The 25,726-nt window shown below is 35.9% G+C and overlaps 1 protein-coding gene across 3 annotated transcripts in view; it reads right to left on the bottom strand.

Moving 5' to 3' along the window:
• The window catches only part of LOC138707891 (ubiquitin-conjugating enzyme E2 H), a 131,344-nt gene that overhangs the window by 53,784 nt on the left and 51,834 nt on the right, over window positions 1-25,726 (bottom strand). For all 3 annotated transcript variants that reach the window (XR_011334417.1, XR_011334418.1, XM_069837933.1), the window contains exon 3: window positions 17,211-17,378. Coding sequence is in view for 1 of the 3 variants with exons in the window: in XM_069837933.1 (XP_069694034.1) it covers window positions 17,211-17,378 (168 nt within the window). In the remaining 2 variants the exon portion in view is untranslated. The remainder of the gene's footprint in view (window positions 1-17,210; window positions 17,379-25,726) is intronic.

Below are 25,726 nucleotides of genomic sequence, written 5' to 3' on the forward strand. Positions count from 1 at the left end.
TCAAACTCAGCAATAAGTTCAAGAGACAGTTTACTATGTCTACATTGTGGTTGTTAGTAATAGCAATAATGAGTAATATAGAAAGTGATATGCGCAGCAAATTTGACGAAGCTCTGTTCACCATATTACAAAGTAAACGGACAGATAACAAAGCCTATCTTACTCAGGATGAGTACAATGAAGAAATGAACTCCATAAAACAATCTAAGGAAACTTTGAAAACATCTGGAGCAAAGAGAACAATAAAGGATTATTTGAATCGTTTGTTTCAGAAACAACACTTCTCCACTGTTTGACGGTATATGAGTTGTTAGCACAATCGCAATTACCGACTGAAATGCTACAGTTTTGTGCAGAAACAACACTTCCATCACATAACTGCTGCTTGCAAACTTAATCGAAAGTTTCCGTTTTGTGCAGTAACAACACTTATCCTGGAGAGGTGCTGTTTCTGTTCTCCACAAGGAGAACTGCTAGTTTCCTCCAATAGTACTATTCCAACATGGCGTCTAGTAGTGATGAGGGAGCTGTTTTGTCCGTAGTGAAAAAACGAAAGAGAGGATTTAGAAGTGTTGAATACAAACGAGGACATGTGAAAAGAGGAAGAGTAAAGGGGTTAGAACATATCAACTATGCTTCTAAGGTGGTCGCAAAGAAGAAAATTGGAAATGATTGCAAGTGAGTATGCCACAGTATTAATGTTTACCTGTTCAATAGCGTTGCTGTTGGTATGAAAATCATACGTTGCAATGTAACATGATTCATAATATGTTGAATCCATATTTACTCCTGTTATACTTTTCGTCACATAACATAATCTCTCTTTCCTTCAGGTGTAAATTGAAGTGCTTTGGAAGATTATTGGAGGGGGATCGAGAAGAAATATTTACAAACTTTTATGCCAAAGAAACTAAAGACGAACAGGATTCGTATTTACAAGCATTAGTGGAAGTAGTGCAAGTTAAAAGGAGACGTCCACAGGGAGATGAACCAAAGAAGCCACGTTCGCGTAATTTCAAGTATTATGTGACATATAGTTCTGGACGACAACAAGTGTGTGCCAAAGCATTTCTAAACTTGCATGGTGTGACAAAGGGTCGCATTCGTGTCGTCTAACATCTTTGTTACTGCTTAGAAGATCTCCAAAGGATTTGAGGAGTAAAAACACTTCTGGAAATGAAACTTCTGGGGAAGTGTGTATATTAGTGGAAGATCACATACGCTCATATCCAACCAAAAAATCTCACTACTCATCAAGAGAAATAGAATATATGAGCGAGAGGTTAAATTAATATCACATTAATGCATGCCTCCTTTATGGAAAAGTATCCTGACCAACAGGTATCCTACTGGTTATACTGCAAAATTTTTAAGGAGCGATTCAGTCTATCATTTGGGAAGCCACAAATGGATACCTACTGTATATGCGAACAACTATCGGTAAGGATGAAAAGTCCATCGCTGAATGATAACGCCAAACGTGTAGCAGGAGCAGAGTTTATTGTCCATAAAAGAAGAGCCAACAAGTTCACCAAAAAAATGGAATACTGTTCTAATCTCTGCAAAGAAGACAATGAAACTTCTTCAATATGTATAGATTATAAGCAGAATTTGCATCTGCCAGAGATACCTGTGCAGGAAGCATTCTATCTCAGGCAACTTAATGTTAATGTATTTAATATACATAACTTGAGGGATAACACAGCAAAATTGTACATACATCACGAGGGACTGGTTAAAAAAGGTCCAGATGAAGTCTGTTCATTTATCTTAGGTTACATAAGCAACGAGTTACCAAACACAACAAAGTACCTACACATCTTCTCTGATAGCTGCCCAGGTCAGAATAGGAATAACACAGTTGTTCGATTTCTCCAAACTCTTGTTACTACTGGCAGATTAAAAAAAATATACCATTATTTTCAGATTCGTGGGCATTCCTTCATGCCCTGTGATCGAGATTTTGGTGTTATAAAGAGGAAGATTCGCATATCAGACAAAATCTATTCAATAAAAGAATACATAGAGTTAATAGTTGCATCAAATAAGAACAGATTCTCTGTTCAAATGATACAAACTGCAGGCATTTTGGACTTTAACCATTGGTGGAAGACCTATTTCAAGAAGTCTGTTCTGTCCATTGAGTCCATGGGAAGAGGAGTGAAAAGAGATCAGAAAGTAACGTTTCATGTGAATGACTTTATGGAGTTCCAATATGAAGTGGATCATATCTCAGGAAGGAACTTTATTGATGGACTGACTGTTCATACTTTCAAGTTGTTCCTTTCTAGAAGTGTGCTTCCTATGCTGCCCAGTGTTCCTGCTTATCCACATGGCTATTATCAGACATTAAGAAATTGGAACCATACATTCCAACAGAATATCATGATTTTTATAATGAACTATATACTTGGCCAACGACATCAACTGATGACTAATCATGGTGATGCAAGAAAACATACTAAGGAAGAGTAATGTTGTGTGTATGCTTTGATGCCATCATGAATTTATTATTGACATAATTAAAAATGTCCTGTTTGACAGAAACTTAGTGAACTTCTTTTTCTTTGCAAGTAACATTTTCTGCATTTTAAGTTGTGATTATTAGGCAGGTTATGCTGTGAAGTTTGAATGAATGGGTTTAAAACATGTTCTCTAACTTATATTAGCATTTCTATATTAATTTAAGTTTATTAACATTGAGAATCTACTTGTTGTTCTTGTTATTCCTACTGTTTGTTTCAGAAACAGCACATCTCCTCCAAATTAAACAAATTCTGTAGTTGTGGGTATTGAACTCATTCAAATAAGCAAGATGTCAGGATGTTTGTATTTAGTAAATGATCAAATGAAAAAAATACCACAAGTGTGAACAATAAAATATGCCTTACAGAACGTTTTTTCAATTTCCTGAAAAATGTTACTGGAGGGAGAAGTGCTGTTTCTGAAACAAATGATTCATTTATAGAAGGGTACGGAAATATGAAGTTATAACAATCACTGCAAGAGAAAGACTTATAAGGCCTGTGGAAATCACCACTGACAATGTACTTTATTATATAACAAATGACGAATTGTTTGATATTCTTCACATAACACATTCGTCAATAGGCCATGGAGGAAGAAACAGAATGGCATCAGAACTGAAGAAAAAGTATTGCTACATAACAAGGAAAGTATCACAATTTACTTACGTTTATGTGTGCACTGCCAAAAGAAGTCAAGTAATTTAAAAAAAAAAAAGGACAGTAACTAAACCTATTCTGCATTCAACTTTTAACTCCCGTGCGCAGGTCGATCTGACTGATATGCAATCACAAAGCTACAATGGCTTTCGATTTATAATGGTTTATCAAGATAGATCATTTGACTAAATTTGATTTGAAACCCCTAAAAAGTAAATGCACAGAAGATGTAGCTATCAAATCTGATTGTTTACACAACTTTTGGAGCTCCTGTAATCTTACACTTTGATAACGGACGAGAATTTGTGAACTCCGTACTAACTGAAGTACACACTATGTGGAATGAAATTGGAACCATCCACAGCAAACCCAAGATACAGCCAGAGTCAGGGTTCAATGAAGAGAGCAAACCAGGACTTTGAAGAAATGTTATGTGCATGGATGGAGCAAAATCAGACCTCAGATTGCACTATGAGATACTGCAGTTCATTCGGTTTCAGAAAAATCATGCTCTCCGTTCAGGTAAGAGTTTTTCATATTATACTTTCAGGTAAAATTCCAATAAAAATTAGTGTGTGTCTAAATATGTTTTATAAAGTATGTTTTTTGTACAAAGCCATATTTTTGTCATATTTATAGGAATTAGTCTATTGCCATATGAAGCCATGTTTGGATGTTCGGCTAGTGTTGGATTATTATCAGCTGGAACTCCTGATGACGAAATTCCTAATGTACATAGAGAAGAGAATACTGAGATTTTGTTTAATAATCCTGGAGAGGAGAGTCAGCAACATCAGAAAACGAAGATGAATCAGACCTAAATGAACCACAGAATGTGAGAAAATTTTTTAATGTTTGCCATTTTAATTCCATTACAAAATATGCAAAAATATGTTGTATTGCATTCAAGTTTCGCGGTACTGATTTCAATTCTCTATTGTTTCAGGCTCGTTGCACAGTGCAAGTACCTAAGTTGATTTTCACAGTTTTCTCATTGATGACAGAGTAGAGTAAATCAACCAGGAATTCAAGAGATTTACAAAATGTTGGCAGAAAAATGTTGAGTATATCATCAAGCAAATTTCCACCAACTGAGAGTGTTTCCAGACCATATGTGGACCGTGCTCGAGGTTCTCCCAAAAATATACTGACAGTGGTGATAGAAGTTGGGAATGACATGTACAACCTTTGTAAGTACACTTTTCGTTATAACATAACTTATGTATGAAGAAAATGTAAAAATAACTTTTATTAGTCCACATTTAATTTAGGCTATAACAACTATGCCCGGGCCTATGTAGGCTATACTGACTATTTTATAATTACAGGCTCCTTCTATGAGAAACTTACTTACTGTGTTTTTGTCGTTTTAGGCACTCCTTGAGACATATTAAAGCAAAAATATACCAGATCAGAAATAAATCTCTGTATTGAACATTTCGTGGAGCTGGAAGCAGTCTTGGAGTTGGAAAAAGGTAGAGAAATAAGTCTCAGAGAAATGGTTTCAACTAACAGTATATCAAGAGCACAGGGTTATCGGGTTATCAGAAGTGTCAATGTAAAACTAAAGTAGATGCAATGAGTGTCAGTGTTGTGCTTTCAACATTTTATGCAATTCGAAGTGCCATGGAAGTTTGTGTTGTGAAAACAAATGTTAAAAAATCTTGTTTAACATAAAAGGAAATAAATAGTATATTTTGAGATGATGATGTGCTTATTTTCTTTACTTATCAGCATTACCCAATTAAACTTGCAGTTAACATCATTGTCTGGGTAATATGTGATAATGTTTTAATTTCATCTGAAGTATACAAGCCCTAAGTTCTTTGATCAGTTACATAAATTACGTTATTGGCTGTAAGTAAACAGCAGTAATGGGAAATGATCTTAATGTCTGGGCAATAACGTTATTTCCCAATCTACTTCACTGTCCGTAACATATATATTAAAATCTAACTTTGCATCTTCGTGAAGATACTGATATGCCACACAGAAGTGCAGCCTTCTCTCGTTTCAGTAGCTCTGACAGCTGGGACAACTGCATGTCATGCAGAAAGAAGCAGTTTTGAGCCCTATGCATTTTATTTCCTGAATAATGTTAAAATGGAGTTTTACAGAGTCCTGGGTTTACATTACTTCCCCCAAATCAAAATCCTATACACTGGTCACAAAGGCTAAGCGGGTTGCAGCTTGTTCCTTTCATTGTTTTCTTTTTTGGCAGTCCTGTGGATTTGAAAATTAGCTTTTTTCAAATGGTAATTTTCTCTGACAGAACATCTATCTTGGCTGAATACAACAGATCTGTTAGAGTCTATCCTCAGTCTATATTACGCACATATTTAAGTTTTTTTTTCATAATTACTTTTATCTTTATTTTGTTAGAGGAAGAGAAACTATATTCCAATTAATATTATATATACAGGGTGAGTTTTAAGTCCACCGACAAACTTCAGAGGGTGATTCCTGACTGAAAATGGAGCACAAAAGTTCATGTCACCTTGTGTCCAGAAATGCATAGTTTCCACGGTAGATGGAACTGACGACATTCTCTCATAACTTGCAGTGTGCATTTTGTGTGTTGTGCAACACACAAAACGCACACTGTAAGTTATGAGAAAATATTGCTTTGTAGGCCAGGTCAAGCCTAATAATAACACTTAGAAATTTGGCAGTAATTATTACACTTTCTTTAAACTTAACATGGTTCCAACATTCTGTAAAACTACATTTTAAAGTTATTCAGAAAAAAAAAATCGCAACCATGGGGATCGAACCCACTCCCTTCTGCATGGCAGACATATAGCCTAGCTGTCTGAGCTACTTAAACGAGACAAAAGGCTTTGCTTCTGAGCAGCATGTTGATCTCCTCACGAACATTATTGCGCGAATCATGCTATGGAATGACTTCCAAAAGTTGGACCATTATTTTTTCTCGTACTGTATGTTCTAAAATTAGGCTATAGTGCACCAGGTGTATTGTAAAAAGGCTAGTCTAAATTAATTTACATCTTTTTTCTACAAAATGAAGGGATATTTGAGACGGTTCCTCGTATAGGATAAGGAAATTTTCATTATATTAGTATTTCGTGTTAATATTCTTATATGGATAGGATGCGCAGACGTGTAAGTAAGTTTCAGAATGTGAGGCGGAAGTAACAGGTGGACAGGAAGGCCGAAGCGATGCTACGCTGACAGGAAACATGTGTCCAGGCATGGAGTTGACTGATGAGGGAATGTATGGACTTTGCCTGCGGGTGGTCAGTAAGGTGATGCCAAGCCAGGTTCCAAAAGAGATGATCTGGTATATGTCAGAGAATTGTCAGGACGCCGGAAGTAAGGGGATGTTCTAGTTAACGAACAATTTTTGAAGAACGCGTCTTAAGTGACGTAAGTGTAATCATGGCCAATCAGGATTCTTAATAGAGACACGTGATATATAGATAGGAGGGCGAAATTGTATGTTTGGTGGTTGAAAGTAGAGGATAGATTTGGCAGATGGACAGAAGGCATATAGTACGCGTACGGAGAGGTTTCACTCCACATATTCTCGGCGTACCTAACTCTGAAGGATAACAATTTACGGACTTAGAATTTTTCAGTGGGTTTAGTAAGAAGTCGTGTGTTGTATCATTATTATAAGCCTGAATTCTTTTCTCATCATTATTATTACATTCGGAATAAATTGTCATCAAGTTATCAACTCTCCGTTATATTACTGGTGTTTTATAGTACAAAATATATAATTACGTGAGCTCAGAAATTAGTCTACCAACTTGCGGGAAGTGAGAGCGAGATATTATACACTTGGACGCGCATTTCTGCTAATCTGAAACGAACACTTAATAATAATAATAAACGTTTTCATAGTTCTTACCAACAACTTCTGGTGTGCGCCTACATCATTTCAACCTACGAGCACGTCTCCCAAACCCCATGTCCCGACCGTTTTTGCAGCTGACCTGGGAATCTCATACCTCTACCGGAGTAATCTCGAGGAGGCTGGCGCCCAAATTAATTAGTATACATCTTTAATTATTGACATCAACGTGCCATCCTTGAGATACTTTCCATATACGACGGAGCTGGCAGCCGAGGGCGACGACCACCAACGAGATCCGACCTCTTCATATTTTGGCGCCCCGACGACCCCCAACCGCGTCATATTTTGGCGTCCCAACGTCGGGCTCGAGATGAACAACGTCGGGCTCGAGATGAACAACGTCGGGCTCGTGATGAACAACGTCGGGCACGAGATGGCAACAATGACCGCAGCGAGGATCGACGCGAGGGCCGACAGCCGACGCAGGGTTAATGCAGCTGATGGCAACAGTGACCGCCGCGGGGATCGACGCGAGGGCCGACAGCCGACGCAGTGTTAGTAGAGCAGCTTGCAGTATCATGCAGTGTCAACGACCGACGGCCACAACACCGTGCAGACCCCAAAACAGCTGAGAACAATGATGGACGGTGGGGGAGACGATCAACCAGGCGTAACATAGAAGACGTCGATACGTAAGCATAAAGGGTTTCATTTCAATTGTTGTGTCCATATATATGTACATGTGTGTAATTCATTTTGGTTGGGTTTATTTTGTTTTTGAGTTTAAGGGGAATTGTTGAAGATATGTTATATATTACATGTTACTGAGGAGCCAAACTAAAAGTGGAGAAATGGAGAGTTCAGTAGGGACGAGTTGTAGGCAAGAGAAAGGAAGTTCACAGGGCTCGGATAGTGGAACAATGAGTAGTAAGTTAGATCAGTTATTGGGATGGATGAAAACAAATACAGAACAGATGAATCAGATGAGGAACGAAATGATAGAAACTAGTAGCAGGCTAGAGAGCCAGTTCGGTAATTTGAAGAGTGAGATGGGTAAATTGGAATCCAGAATGGCTGAGAATAGTAGTAGGCTAGAGAGCCAGTTCGTTAATTTGAGAAATGAAGTAGCCGGGAATTATAGGAAATTGGAATCTATGCTGGTCTGGAATTGTAGTGAATTGAATAATAAGATAGCCGAGAATAGTAATGAAGTGGATAGTAAATTAATTGAGGATACTAGTGAAATGAATAATAAGGTAGCCGAGAATAGTAATGAAGTGGAAAGTAAATTGATTGAGGATATTAGTGAAATGAATAATAAGGTAGCTGAGAATAGTAATGAAGTGGAAAGTAAATTAATTGAGAATATTAGTGAATTGAATAATAAGGTAGCCGAGAATAGTAATGAAGTGGAAAGTAAATTGATTGAGGATATTAGTGAATTGAATAATAAGATAGCCGAGAATAATAATGAAGTGGAAAGTAAATTAATTGTGGATATTAGTGAATCGAATAATAAGATGGCCGAGAGTAGTAATGAAGTGGAAAGTAAATTAATTGTAGATATTGGTGAATTGAATAATAAGATAGCCGAGAATAGTAATGAAGTGGAGAGTAAATTAATTGAGAATATTAGTGAATTGGATAATAAGATAGCCGAGAATAGTAATGAAGTGGAAAGTAAATTAATTGTGGATATTAGTGAATCGAATAATAAGATGGCCGAGAGTAGTAATGAAGTGGAAAGTAAATTAATTGTAGATATTGGTGAATTGAATAATAAGATAGCCGACAATAGTAATGAAGTGGAAAGTAAATTAACTGAGAATATTAATGGATTGGATAATAAGATAGCTCAGAATAATAATGAAGTGGAAAGTAAATTAATTGAGGATATTAGTGAATTGAATAATAAGATAGCCGAGAATAGTAATGAAGTTGAAAGTAAATTAATTGTGGATACTAGTGAATTGGATAATAAGATAGCCGAGAATAGTAATGGAGTGGAACGTAAATTAATTGTGGATATTAGTGAATTGAATAGTAAGATAGCAGGGAATAATAATGAAATGGAAAGTAAATTAATTGTGGATATTAGTGAATTGAATAATAAGATAGCCGAGAATAGTAATGAAGTGATGAACAAATTAGTGGAGAATATTAATGAATTGGGTAGTAAGATAACTGAGAATAGTAATGAAGTGGGCAGTAAATTAGCTGTGGATATTGATGAATTGGGAGATAATCTAGATGAGAATTGTAATGAATTGGATAATAAATTAGAAGAGAGTATTGATGAATTGAATAATATGGTAGCAGAGAATTGTAATGAAGTGGAAATTAAATTATCTGTGAATATTAATGAGTTGAATGAGAAACTAGATGAAAATAGTACTGAACTGAAAGATAAGTTAGCTGAGAATGTCAATGAAGTGAGTAATGAACTAGCTGAGAATTGTAATGAAGTGGAAATTAAATTATCTGTGAATATTAATGAGTTGAACGAGAAACTAGATGAAAATAGTACTGAACTGAAAGATAAGTTAGCTGAGAATATTAATGAATTGAGTAATGAACTAGCTGCGAATTGTAATGAAGTGGAAATTAAATTAGCTGTGAATATTAATGAGTTGAATGAGAAACTAGATGAAAATAGTACTGAACTGAAAGATAAGTTAGCCGAGAATATTAATGGATTGAATAGTAAGATAGCAGGGAATAGTAATGAAGTGGAGAGTAAATTAGCTGAGGATATTAATGAGAATATTGGGGAATTGAATAGTAAGGTAGCTGGAAATAGTAATGAGCTGGAAAGTAAAATAACTATGGATATTAATGGATTGGACGATAATCTCGATGAGAATAGTAATGAATTGGAGTATAGACTAGCCGAGGACAGTATCAGTCTAGAGAGCCAGGTGTTAGAAGGTTATAGAGCATTCAAGGAGCAAGTAAATAGAGTAATCGAAAAGTTTGATGAGTTTGGGAGCGATAGTGGACTTGAGAAAGAGAATGCGAAAACCATCACAAACATGGGGCGGAGGGCAGAAGAAGCCTTCCCACCCCACAGAGGGTACAATAGCAATGACCATAATGACAGTTGGAGCAGGGATCGGCCACACGGTGCTGGCGGTCATGGTTTACAACCCTACAATAATGACAGGCGGTATTTTGTGAACCGATTTCCTAACTATGCTAGGAAGCGGTACTGCGACGATCAAAGAAGTGAATATAGGAAGGGCTATTGGAGGCCTCATTTTTCTGCAGGAGGAGAAAAAGTTAAATGGAAGCATGCTGGTAGATTTAATGTGAGGAGAAGTGTGTCTCCACGTGTAAACTGTCAATTTAAGAATGGCACAATGACATATGAGGAAGGCCGCAGATGATCCCATTCGGAGAATGACGATCCGATTCATGATAGACATCCAGGCGACGTACCAGGTTAATAGACGAGAATTTGTGTAAAGTTGAAAATAATATGATTTCTAATAATAAGAAAAATAAGAATGTGTTTGTTTTGTGCATGTAGTATTTGAGCGGTATAAGCAACTAGAACCAAGAACTAATTTCAGTACTGCAAATGTTACTTTGTGAAAATTTTGTTACTTTTGTTTTCTTTTTGCCATCTTCAGAATTAGTTGTTTTTGTGTGTTTTTTCTTATAAGATCACGCGATAAGTAGTATTCCCTGTGGCAATAATTTAAAGATAATGTTAATAATGATTAATAATAATGATAGAATATATTTTTTAATTAACTTCACATATGTTCATTTATCTGCAGAGGTTGAATGATTCGATTTGAATATGTATCCATATTTTTAGAATCAATATTAAGTACCAGACCATCATTTTAGTTCGAGATGTGTATTCAAGGTTACAACTAATGTATGAGATATGATAAATAGAGTCAGTATTTCAGAAGTATTATGTATCGTTTGGTATAATTTTGATTCTGGTTAATAATTATTTCGGTTTTATGAATGTAAATGTATTTTCAAGGCTGCAACTAATGTATGAGATATGATAAATAGAGTCAGTTAGTATTTCAGAAGTATTGTGTATCGTTTAGTATAATTTTGATTCTGGTTAATAATTATTTCGGTTTTATGAAGGTAGATGTGTTTTCAAGGGTTGCAGATAATGTATGAAGTATGATATAAAGGGTTAATTGGTATTTTAAAATGTATTGTGTATTGTTTAGAGTATTTTTTTTATTGTGGTTCATAATTCTTATTTCTATGTTATAAGTATAAGTATGTATCAAGGAACCGATCATGAATGTGAGTGAGAGAGCGCCATTGTATTCGGATGTGCCCTGAATGTTACGATTGGATGCTGTATATAGGTCAGGTAGATGTCAGTTAAACTGGCGTGTGAGATGTAAGCAGGCGTGAGGTGTGCATATAGATTCATACATGTAAATAGTTGTAAATATGTAATAATTGTAAGTGTAAATTTGTACATTGTTTACAAGCTTAGCAAAAGGTGTATCCAAGTGTGACTAATTAGGGGACACCGGAGACTAGTAGCGAAGGTAGTTTATGGGGCGGCTCATAACAACAAATATTCCCTTGGGAATATTCTTTGTTATGAGAGGGCATTTGAGACGGTTCCTCGTATAGGATAAGGAAATTTTCATTATATTAGTATTTCGTGTTAATATTCTTATATGGATAGGCTGCGCGGACGTGTAAATAAGTTTCAGAATGCGAGGCGGAAGTAACAGGTGGACAGGAAGGCCGAAGCGATGCTACGCTGACAGGAAACATGTGTCCAGGCATGGAGTTGACTGATGAGGGAATGTATGGACTTTGCCTGCGGGTGGTCAGTAAGATGACGCCAAGCCAGGTTCCAAAAGAGATGATCTGGTACATGTCAGAGAATTGTCAGGACGCCGGAAGTAAGGGGATGTTCTAGTTAACGAACAATTTTTGAAGAACGCGTCTTAAGTGACGTAAGTGTAATCATGGCCAATCAGGATTCTTAATAGAGACACGTGATATATAGATAGGAGGGCGAAATTGTATGTTTGGTGGTTGAAAGTAGAGGATAGATTTGGCAGATGGACAGAAGGCATATAGTACGCGTACGGAGAGGTTGCACTCCACATATTCTCGGCGTACCTAACTCTGAAGGATAACAATTTACGGACTTAGAATTTTTCAGTGGGTTTAGTAAGAAGTCGTGTGTTGTATCATTATTATAAGCCTGAATTCTTTTCTCATCATTATTATTACATTCGGAATAAATTGTCATCAAGTTATCAACTCTCCGTTATATTACTGGTGTTTTATAGTACAAAATATATAATTACGTGAGCTCAGAAATCAGTCTACCAACTTGCGGGAAGTGAGAGCGAGATATTATACACTTGGACGCGCATTTCTGCTAATCTGAAACGAACACTTAATAATAATAATAAACGTTTTCATAGTTCTTACCAACAACTTCTGGTGTGCGCCTACATCATTTCAACCTACGAGCACGTCTCCCAAACCCCATGTCCCGACCGTTTTTGCAGCTGACCTGGGAATCTCATACCTCTACCGGAGTAATCTCGAGGAGGCTGGCGCCCAAATTAATTAGTATACATCTTTAATTATTGACATCAACGTGCCATCCTTGAGATACTTTCCATATACGACGGAGCTGGCAGCCGAGGGCGACGACCACCAACGAGATCCGACCTCTTCATATTTTGGCGCCCCGACGACCCCCAACCACCACATATTTTAAAGAAGTTAAAGTCTAAACTTGACATATACAGTATAATATTTTTGTGTAATGGCAGGACCCTTAGCTTACAGGTATTCAATCCGACTCCACAAACGTGGCTCATAGATGTCGCTAATGCCGAGAACCATAGACTACTTAGTTCATCAGAGACTATTACGAGTGTACTACAATTTTATTCCAATTGCGAAGACTTTAAAAAGTTGCTAAATTACACTTAAACAATTTACAATACAAGAGTTTAATTAATTTTGTCGCTAAAAATTGTTAAAAGTAGTTAGATCTAGCTATGTTCAATTTGCAACAATGACTTCCATAGAAAGTCCGAATATTCCTTGATGGTTGCTATGGTTGGCCGTGAGACATGCCAACAAGCACTTGGAGGGGGTTACTAGAAATTCCTTTTGCTATCAAAGAATCTTACACTATTTTCCATTCCCCCAATCCTTCCCCCTGTAAAGTGATAACTGTTGAAGGGGCAAGCACAAGTTTGTCCCACCTATAGATCCTCATCACCCTGTTTGAAGACTCTGTCGTCATGTGCCACCATCTAACAGTCAATAGATGAAGAACCCAGTACAAACAGCCGATTTTCTCAATCACAACAATAACGGAAGAGAAATTTATTGCAGTATTTACAATTTTTAATAGTGAGAAATTTTTTTTTGGGATAGGTAGTGCCTCAGTTGCTTCTAAGTAGCTTCTCCACTGCAAAAGAACAATTTTTGTTTATGAATGCATACCTAGCAACAATTCAGTACAATATATGTCTTTGAATGTGTTGCTTTTTCGTCCCTGGTCACCTCATATTCCCAAATGTAATGTGGAATACAAAGAGGTAAGTGGTAATTATTAAGGGCATTCTCTTCATTTCTTATTGTTTATAATGGTAGTCATAAGTTACACTTGCTTAACAAATAAGTGAGAAGTTGCTCAAAATAGTGTACACAATCTCATTGCAGATATTGCTTCATCGTACTTCCATCTGTCGAACTCTTAAAAAAAAACCACAGCTGGTTTCTTTTGGATTTTATCACATGCAACTAGGACTCTTGCTTGACATATACTTGTTTTCGTAAACGAGGATCTACACAAGCAAATTGTCCGAGTGTGTGAGGGCTGGGGAATATGACTGCCAAGCAATGTTCCATCAGAATAATGATTTACACAATCGCACATTTCAAGCATGAAATGAGCAAGTGTTTATCATCATGTTGTAGTCACATCAATTCATGTAAATCAAGTGGTACATTTTTTTTATTTTTTATTTTTTTTATTTTATTGGGTTATTTTACGACGCTGTATCAACATCTAGGTTATTTAGCGTCTGAATGATATGAAGGTGATAATGCCGGTGAAATGAGTCCTGGGTCCAGCACCGAAAGTTACCCAGCATTTGCTCGGTTTGGGTTGAGGGAAAACTCCGGAAAAAACCTCAACCAGGTAACTTGCCCCGATCGGGATTCGAACCCGGGCCACCTGGTTTCGCGGCCAGATGCGCTGACCATTACTCCACAGGTGTGGACTCAAGTGGTACATCCTTCAAGCACTTAGGCAAGGGCTGGGCACCGGGAGCAAATCCAAACTATAAATGGGGATGTTTAATATTCATTCGTCACAGCGTCAATGCTGTACGGTGTTTGGTGGGGAAGAAAGGAGTTGAAGTCATATAGCTCCCCATGAGAGAGTAGAATTTGCTCTTCGTGCCCAGCCCTGACTTAGGCAATATCCGATTACAAAATTTATCAAATGCAGGGTTCAGAGCCATAGTGGGTCTAGCGCCATTTATTAAAAACGGAGAAAGCAAGGGTTAAACTTAAGTGAATACCATACTTTAATGAAGATTGACATATCATTTAGTTTGAATGTGTATACTTTATATTACTTGCTATATGTTTACATTGAATTATGGTGATAACTTTATTTTAACTCTTGTTTTCTACGGTTTTAGTAAATGGTGCTTGGCCCACTATGGTTCTGAACCCTTCAAATGGTCCTGAATTATCCCAGCCCACATGCTAAGAGAAAATCTCTGTTGTTTATCAGTTAACATGACATGAGAATTGCATTTCTCACACATGAGAACTGCAGCTTATACACGAGTGTTATACAGAATAGTGTCAACAGTGCAGTTACATAACCTGTATGTGTCAGGTGCAATGATGTCTTATTACTCCGCTAGATGGATGACATCCATTTTGTAATGGTTCTCAGTGAAGACATGAATGCTGCCATTTTGCATGGCAAAAAGTATGTCATCATGAAACAATACCATACGACTGATGATGATGTCGCAGTGTATCAATGATATCATTGGAGAGAACAGACGTGATGCCAATAATATTGAGTTATCATTTTTGTTTTTAAATGTTTCTATTAAAATTGAATCAGTCATCTAGCAGGGTAATAAGACATCATGATCAGGTGGTGTTGAGTGTTTAGTAATAGAATGTGACATGTCAGAAAAAATGTAATGGTTACAGTCTTGCGTGTTTATTTAGCACTCGGCATTGCCAAAAAAAGAGTACCAGTGCCCTAATGACATGTTTACAGAAGTGGAGCAATGCGCATGGATTAACACTGAGATTGCAAGATGTCGCAATGCATAGAATTGTTTTCAGAGACTGTTTGAACCATGTGGCAATGTAATGTTGTCTTAATGAACAGTGGCATGCTGTGTGCAAACATTCCACAATGACAGTGAAACTAGACACAAAATGTACGCAATGACCACATGTTGAAAACCACACAGTTCAGATCCATGCTGCATTGCTGAGTTGATCGCAGGTAGAGATCTTTGATTTCATTCCTGATATAATGACTGCAGTACAAGAAACAACACTTGCAGGAAGGGAAAACTGTCATATTGCTGCACTATATAAACCAGGATAGACACGTCTAGCCACTTACAAGGAGGGTGCAGTATGTTCTGTGTGTGAGGAAAGAAAGAGGTCCTGTGCATGCACGTTTTTAAAGTTCAGCCAGAGCGGGTACTCCTTGTTGGCTTTAACATTGAGCAGAAGCTGAACTTAAGTCTAAAATAAATATACAATCCTCAATTAAATTTATCCCAGAAAGTGGAAATGTGACTAGAAAATATCAAAGTACTTGGTACTCTAAATATCAGTGGCTACGTGGTTTGGAGCAAGTGAAGAACCTTGGAATCGTACTGGTATTTCCACAGTAAAAAAACTTTGAAGGAAAAACTATAAAGTATGCATGGAGAAAGACATATTAAAAATGCAGAAATGTTCCACAGTAGTGTATATTCACAGCGACAAAAAAGAATACGGGGCATTACTTTTCAGTACAACCTTGTACTTTCAGTCAGTCTGTATGCTGAGTTGTGGCAATATCATTCACAGTAGTCCTGTGATCAATATATAACATCGATCAGCATATTATTATAATAACAAGACAGTGTCATTTGAGTGACATAGTGGCATCCACATCGACAATATTATGAGTAACTTCTAGGAGTGGCAATAGTGGAAGTGTGAAAATAACAATGCCAACAGTAGTGCCAGCAAACTAGCTGTAGCATCCAATAAGGTCTAATAGTACACTTACAAATGAGAGCAAGTGTGTTAAGAAAATATAAAAACGAAATTTTGAAAAGAACTGTAAATCAACTTTTCCATGATAACTGTATAATAAAAATGCAGATGTTCACTGTAAATATTTCCGGAAAGTTTACTCTAAGAAATTAATATTTTTTTAGCAGATACGACTAAAACCTGGAAGAAAGCTCTAGACAAATCATGGGTTCATGGAAAATCTGATTGTTATAAAAGATTGTTTTAGCAGTAACTGTATGACAGAAATCAGGAGTGAACACTAGGGTGGCATTATTGAAAATATTGTATTCGTTACAATATTTAGTCTAAAATTATATAAATTCAATAAAATATTTAGCTTTATGGCCTCAGTGGTCCCTTCAATGGTCGTATTTTCTAAGTTTAGGCAGAGGTAGCCTACCACCCTCAATATTTTATAGAAGTCGGCACCTATGCATGAAGATACAATGCAATCAAAATTTAATATTAAGCTGAATTATTTCTTGAAAACTAGACATGTAAATACGCAGACACAATTCCTCACAGTTTCAATTATTATGAGTTTAGGATACTGTCAAAGTTACAAGTCTACCTTTTATCTGTGGCTGGAATGTGAAGTTGAGCATTCGCCAACACTAGTGATGACATAAGAATGCATGAAATATCTTCATGTCTTAAAAAAAGTCTCCACGACATGCCATTTATCTTCCAGAGATAATTCTAATTCTTTTATCCCATTTGTCAAGTACGTCTGTTGTCAAAAATTACTATTAGGATGTACCTGTGAAATGCATATGAAAAAGTGTGCACTATATTCATGCAAATTGTGATATGAATTTACAAATTCTTTATTAAATTACAAGCTTTCATAGAGTTTGATCAAAAAATTTTAACAACAGAAAGAAATGACTTACCATACAAAGCTGTCCAAGCTTGGTTGATAACATCTAAGCACACTGTGCCGGATACTTCATCAATGTTTGGGTGATATACTTTATTCATAAATCCAATGGATGGAGATTTGAAAGGATAATGCTCTGGCAAATGTACCCTCACTTTCCATATGCCACCTTCATAGGGAGCTGAAAGGAATAAAATAGAAATATTATTAAGAATATTTAACTGTTCTTCATATATCCTTATAATATATCACTCATTTGGAATAATAGTAACTCAAAAAATTTCGAACTTGATATTATTATTATTATTATTATTATTATTATTATTATTATTATTAAAATACACTGTAAATACAATGTATTATTTTCAATAAAAGTGCCATAATTTTTCCTATTTCCCACTTTATTTCTATTGCAACACTCACTTCTTTAGTTGCTGCTGAGAGGTCACAGTGTAATCTCACCAGTTCTGAGTGAATGGTGTATTATTCCGTGATGTATTATTACTGTTGATATAATTCTGTCAACATTACGTACTATTTTGTTTTGTGTTACTTTATTGAAAATATTTCTTACGTGGCTGCTGCAACATTTTGGATAGTGTCATTGCCGCAGGCAAGGAAAACAATACTTTATTGCTTGGTCGTAATTAAAAATGTTCTATTCAGAGTTGTGATATGATCTTTGGAGTGGTGTTATTTTGGATTATGACTTTCTTTTTTGAAATATGTTTTGTTTACCTTGTTGTGCCATGAGTAATTAATAATTATTATCTGTGTTCTGTAGTTTAATGGAGAGAAAAGAGTCTTAATCCATGTACACAGTTGATATTATGACTAGCAAGAGGAAAAGTACTGCATATCATTTCTCAGAACAGGTGAACAGCACATAGGCAACTTCAGTCATACATGTAACTTTTTTTCTCTTCCCCTTATGTGTCATTATATCATAGGGGGTTCCTCTGCAAACTCCAATGCTCCAAAATCGAAATAAAGAAAATGAATTATCCAAATAGAGTAATTGTAAATTATGTTCCAGAAAATAATGGCATCAATAAAAGTAGCGAAGATGAACTTGATACCAATGAGAGTTGTGATACCAGTGGTGAGATGATTTATGCACAGCTCACAAACATTAACATCATGCCTGAAAGAAATACTCTACCTGAAATAAGTATGGCAGCAGAATCGGATGTCATGACTGAATTGAATGCTGTACCAGAAACAATTTGTGGTATGTAAAGAGAATTTTCTACCTGAAACAAGTTACTGATATATGACAGTGGAATGTGGTGTTCTGCATGAAATATCATGGCTGAATCTAATGCTGTACCTGAAACAACTAATGTGGTGTGTGAAGTGAATGCTGTTCCTAAAATGAGTAATGCTGCCAAGAGAGAGAATGCAGAGGAAAGATCGTATTGTAATCCAGATTATAAGACTGATCTGAATGACTAAGAAGGAGATCATTGTTATGAAAAAGAGAGTGAGTCCAATGAAGTGTGAGGCAGTGATTCTGTTTTTGGTAATGATGATTCAGAAGAACTCAAGACTAAGAAACAGTTACTAAAACCGACTAACTGGCAAGTTTAGTTAAGAGAAAGATGTTGCGAAATACTGGTCAAGCTTATAAAACTAAAGTAAGAAGTTGGTCAGGGTCACACAACTCAAACCCCCTCGTTATGAAAAAAATATATATAAACTAGAATGCTATTCAAAGTTCACATTCGATAATTGAAAGGTATTTTTTTTAATTACTGGAAGTTTGACGATCTTCAGAGACAGATTTCATTGTAGGATACATAAGAGTACATCCTATATCTCACTATGTGCAGGAAGGTAACAATCGAAAACCAAATAATTCTTTCTGTTTTGAAAAGACAGAAAAATATATTAAGCGTTTTTAAACTGTTTTTACAGGCAATCTGCACATCAACAAATGACCAATTTCATTTATTGTATTCCATAGCTCTTACATTAGCATTGAAGATTTAAGACGTGGAAGAATCAAAATTGTACAAGATTACAACTTTTTGGCGAGATGAAGTGAACTGTGATAGAGAAAAGTAAATTTCCTGCCACTATATTGAATCAGAGGGACGTGGGATGCATAACAATCATGCATGTGTTGATAAACACATCAAAGAAGGTATTTGGGAGCACATTAATTCGATTCTCAGGATACCTAGCCACTACACGTGGCAACATTCGACTCATGAATACATAGACGGAAGTCAAACAGTAGCACAAGTACACAGAGACTTGTCAAAGAATGTAAGAAACACTATTGCCCATTTACCAACTACGTATTTTACCGCATGTTTACAGAAAAATGTAATCTGTTCTTTTTCACCTCCAAAATTTACCTCTGTGAAAGGTGCATTTCAAATAAAATGCATGTGAAGGTATTTGGGAGCACATTAATTCGATTCTCAGGATACCTAGCCACTACACGTGGCAACATTCGACTCATGAATACATAGACGGAAGTCAAACAGTAGCATAAGTACACAGAGACTTGTCGAAGAATGTAAGAAACACTATTACCCATTTACCAACTACGTATTTTACCGCATGTTTACAGAAAAATGTAATCTGTTCTTTTTCACCTCCAAAATTTACCTCTGTGAAAGGTGCACTTCAAATAAAATGCATGTGAAGAAGAAAAACGAAAGGTTGTAACATGATTATGAACAACATATTATAGTACAGAAAAAAGTTGGGTCGTAAGGAGAAGGCTAAAGACGAGAAACCTTTTGGCAGCAATACCATAGTGGTCTCTTACTATCTTCAGGTGGTATTTCAATGGCCAAATGAAGATATTTTGGGGTTTACTACAAATTAAACAAAATTATTTTCCTTGTTTATTTAACAACTCTGTGTCAACTACTACGTAATTTGGCGTCAATGGGATTGGTGATAGCAAGAGAGTATTTGTCGAGTATTTGGCGAGATGAGGCCATAGATTACCTGACATTCGCCTTATGGTTGGGGAAAACCTTGGAAAAACCCAAGCGGGAATCAAACCCATGCCCGAGCATAACTCTGGATTGGCAGACAAGTGCCTCAGTCAACTGAGTTACGCCGGTGGCTACAAATAAAAAAAAAATATATTCTGAATTTGACATTTTAAAATTGAATGATGTTATGTACAATCTTAGAAAAAAGTTTTGTCACACAGATATATAAGTCCCAGAAAGGGGGCAGTGCAGATGATCAGAAGACATGCGACCTGGTTCACAAGAGAAGAACTAGTTGAGGTAATAAAATTAGTTTTGTTTCGTTGTATGTCTGATCATGCACACTGCCTCCTTTCTGGGACTTACATAGTAGAGTCATTAAGTTCGTGGACTGGCACCTTGAGAGTAGGCGAAAAGCAGAATCCAGGTGTCATGTCAGATGCAGCGCAACACGGCATTCACTTACACAGATCCATATCGTCTGTCAAAATAGTCGCTGTTGGATGCTATGCTCATCTGCCAACATTGGTATAGCTGGCGAAGTATCTCCTTGTGGCAGGTCTTGTTTGGCTACTCCGTCTGGTATGAATTCCATGTGAACAATTCCCAGTGAATCAAAAAACAGTTCAAGCATCACATTGCCTTTTGACCTGTCTTGGTGCAGTTTCTTCCGTTGTGGCGATAATCGCGATTTCCAGGTGGTCAATTGTCACTTCAGTTGCGGATCGTAAAGAAAACATCATGTTTCGTTTCCTGTTATGATCCGGTTGTGAAAGTCGAACCATCGTCAGCAATACTAATCAGGTCACCACAAATCGTCATGAGATCATCAAATTGGTCTTGCGTCAGGACGCGTGGCACACTGTGCTGGGTAACACGCAACATGTTCAGGTTATCGGACAGAATTTTGTGGCATGTACCCTGGCTGATCCCCACTGTTGCTGCTACAAGATCGTCTACCGATTGGGAGCAGTTGGCACAGATCAACATTGCAACTTCTTCAATCTTGCGTTCAGTTCGAGTCGTTTGTGGTCGACTAGTATGCTCGTCATGCTCAAAGCTCTCTCTCTCCCCTGTGAAAAACGTTGGTGCCACTTAAACACAGCACTGCTGCCCAAGGCGTCGTCATTGCTTCATCATCTGTAACGTTTCGCTAATGGATTTCCCTGATTCTTGACAGAACTTGATGTTTGCCCATTGCTCAAACTGCGACATTTTCGAGTTCCGACGAGCGCATTCAAATCACTTTCACAACAGAGACCGTAGTTCTGCTTACACTGTTGCCACACAATTGCCTAGTGCTGGGACGAGAGAATAACTGACACGGCACCATACCGCTGTGCCATATATCTACTTCAGTGCACCACAGCGACAATATCTGCTCAGTCCACGAACTTAATGACTCTGGTAGTATAAAATATCTATGTGACAAAACTAAGACTGTACTTTATCTGATATGAAAGTGAGGGCAATCGTGGTGTCAATGAGACTGGTACATGCATACTTTAGTTTACTGAACAGAAAGCCAAGCTACATCTACAGATGAATACACTGATATAATCTTCTACACGGACAATTCCAGTGGACAGCAGAAGAATAGATTCATGGACCTTTACTCCTATGCAATTTCCACATTACCAAATGTTACATCAATGACTCGTAAGTTTCTGATTACAGGACTAACACAAGAATGAAGGTGTGTCTGTGCACTCGCTTATCAAAAGAGTAATAAAGTGCTCATTGAAAGGAGGTCCTATCTGCACTCCTGACCAATTTATTGTGATTACCACACATACAAAAATTTCGCAAGACCCTACAGAACAGTAGAAATGGCTCACTACAATTTCTATGTTAAACAACTTGCTGTGTATATGGGTAAGAGTCCTTTTCAGATAATACGGAATTATAAGAATATTTCATATTAAAATAATGAATGTCGATAAGAAGCACCCATTTTCTTTCCTTTATAAGACTGATATGCACAAGAAGATTTTGTTGAAGTCTCACTTAGGAAACCCAGATTGAGAGCTACTAACAGCAATGCAGCATTAGATCTCCAACCTGCTTACAAAAAGAAATCTCAGACTGGCATTTGGAAGAAGGCTGATTTGCTTCACCTTGTTGAACACAATCATATTCCTAAGTATTAAATTTTTTTTAATATGTTGGAAACAAGAGTCTACATTAATGTATTTTTCATTTAATAATTTTCTATAATGCTTCCTTTTGGAGACTCAAATTAAATTTATTAATTTTTTGTCTTTAATACATAATTTTGTCAGAGGTCCTATCTGCACTGGTTAAAGGGTTTGGGCTACCGCTGACCCTATTATTACACAAAATATATCTAACAATTACTTTAATTTTAATTACTATGGTAAAACTAATAATACAAAATTATTACATTATGTTATATTATAAACTTTTTCCTTTGTAATTTCCTTGGGCTACCGGCGGTAGCCCGCAAAATACGCCCCTGAATTTTGTAACTTTTTTTATAACTATTAAATAGAATGTGAATTAAGATTACATAGATTTACTTTTTGTTTCATCCAAAATCCTAGTCAGAACTACGCAATGATGTTTACAATTTCAGGAAAAACGTCGTAACTCGAAATAAGAGTTGATAATGAGACTACAGTACATTCCTCTAATTGAGATTCTGGCTGATATGTACATCTATTATCAGGTAATACATTCCACTTGACAATATGTGTCGGAGGAAAAACAATTGTTTGTATACATTTGAAGTCTGATTTGTGTAATATGTAGATAATCGGCGATGTATGGAATGGAGGGGGAAAGAACTGGCCACCCTACCCCATTATCTCCTGACCTAGTTGCCTCATGAGTGATTCCTTAGTGGTAACAGTTATGAGGTTCAAATGTCTTCAGACAGTTGATTAAACCACAGAAGATTAATATGGATAGTTAGAAGATCCTGTTCCTTGGTGTGCATTATGTGACCTTCAATATCGTTAGATACTAACCCATATTCAATTTTGAAAAGTTATGTGGTCAAAAATTAAATTTATTGACAAAAAAAATTTTCAAACGCTTCTCTTACAAACTTCATTTTTCTTTTTAGTTGTGTCAATATTTTTCGGAATGAGTGATATGATAGGGTAGAACAATAAATTTTTAAGACTTAGAAATACTATTAAAGTATTTATCAACTAATAAACACTTCTGAAGCTAATAACAAACAAAAATTTGACATGTTAATTTTAATTACATATATTTTAATCATTAATCAATTTAAATTAGAATCTTTTGGAAAGTTTAAGTATAACACGACTGTAAATACATGTATTTATATACCTGCCATTTTTATGCAAAATAAATATTATTACCTCAATCTCTGAACAATGTATTATTAATGCAGTGTTCTGGGGTTTAGGTCTAGTATTTCGGGAATGTTATCATCTGTTCATTTCATGTTGATTTAACTTAAAGTACTTTAGTTCAAAGATGAAAAATTATATAGATATTCCCACCCAAACCTAAAAACTAAGGCATGGGTTTCTTCTCATAATTGCTTGGAAGACTAATATTTTTCAAATCGATATTAGAATTGCCTTTCTTCATTAATTTTTTGCAAGCACTAATTTCTGTGCAATATTAAGTTGGGTGATATAACTTCGGAATGTCCTATGGAATATGATCGTGCAAAAATTAATAACATAAAAACACGCTTGGACATAATTAAATACATTGATATCCTAAATATTCGTTTTTCACACTATTTCAGTTAATATATTTCTTTAAATTTATAACCTAATTGTCATTACTAATACGAGTTACAATATTTGTACCCATAATATTATTGTATTGTAATGTATTTATTAACATTCCATGGTATTCATACATTGCTTCACAGCTAGAATATGGGACAATTCAAAAAACTTAATACTACATAAAGTCTTGATTTATAGTCACAGTCTAGTTGAAATATATACAGAAGAGGTTTACAATATAGTCTACTAGTACAACACAAAGTTTTAGTATCAATTTCATGAAGCATTGTTGAATGTGATGAATTCACCTACAGAATACAAGACGTGAGAAATTACGTACTTCTTTCATTTGGACCTAAATAATCTTATGTTTTGAGTTTCATTTTTTATATCCATAGGGAGGCTATTAAAATGTTTACTGCTATATAACGCACTCCTTTTTGATAGCACTATAAACTTGCTGATGGGTTATGAAAGTCATTTTTTGATGCGTATTTATGCTATGAACTGTTGAATTAGTTACAAAGTTTTCACAATTACATACGAGGAAGATTATTAATGAAATAATATATTGACAAACCAGGGACATTATTTGTAGTTTTTTGAAAATAATCCTACATGAATCCCTAGATTTGGCACCTACTATTATTCTAATTACTCTTTTTTGTAGTAGGAATATACTGTTACTATATGTGGAATTTCCCCAGAATATTAGTCCAAAACTCATTACCAAGTAGAAGTATGCAAAGTATATTGTTTTTAAGGTATTGATATTTACTACCTTTTGCACACATCTAATAGCAAAACATGCTGAATTTAGTTTGGGGGTAATTTCTTTAATATGATTTTTCCAATTTAACACATTATCGATTTTTAAGCCAAGAAATTTGGTGGTGGTTGTTTCTATTAGGGACTTATTGTTAATTATTACGCTTGAAATTTGCAAGGTTGAATTTGGACAGGATTTAAATTGAATTATGTTAGTTTTGTTACAATTTAATACTAATTTATTGACCGAGAACCAGTCACATATTTTGAGGAAAATTTCCTCTGTTGAATATTGGAATGTGTTGGAGTTATTGGCTGTAATTACTATACTTGTGTCATCTGCAAATAATATGGGATGACCTACATCTTATATTAGGGGGCAAGATCATTTATGAACACTAGAAAAAGTAGGGGACCTAATATTGATCCTTGAGGTATTCCATTATTAATAGTTCCCCATGTCGAGGAAGGTTTCATAGTTGTATTGATTTCGACTTTCTGTTTCCTATCTATGAGACATAATTAAGTAGAAAGGAAGTTATCTTCTACAAATCTCAATCATTTTGGCTTATTCAAAATTGGATACTTGCATAATATTAACTTACAGGATACCTCAATGTTTTAGTTAATCTTTCCACAAATGTGACTAATTTTAACGCGAAACATTTAAGCAGAGTCCTATATGGATAAAATCGTTTCATTTTCCTGCAACATAATGACGTCTTTCACGGCATCATGGAAACAGCAGTGTCTAAGTGGTTTCCATACAGTAAATTTCTCTATATTGTCTATTTCATGTGCCTTGATAAGGGATGGTAATTAAGGCATGACTCAAAAGCCTCCATTTTAGGAACAATCCTGCTACAGGAACTGAAAAACTGAGGTGCTTGGAGTATCTGGTGCAGAGCACAAAGCTATGATTAATAGCTACATAAAACAGCCACTGGGCATGATCATCATCTATCTGGTTGACATGGTAAAAGAAAGGTCAATACTAGCATCGAACGACACAACAACGTCCATGAATACTCTCAAATAGATGAAACGGCAGGTCAATAAATATTACA

This window comes from Periplaneta americana, chromosome 10 (genome assembly GCF_040183065.1).
Source record: "Periplaneta americana isolate PAMFEO1 chromosome 10, P.americana_PAMFEO1_priV1, whole genome shotgun sequence".
NCBI classification, from domain to species: Eukaryota; Metazoa; Arthropoda; class Insecta; order Blattodea; family Blattidae; genus Periplaneta; species Periplaneta americana.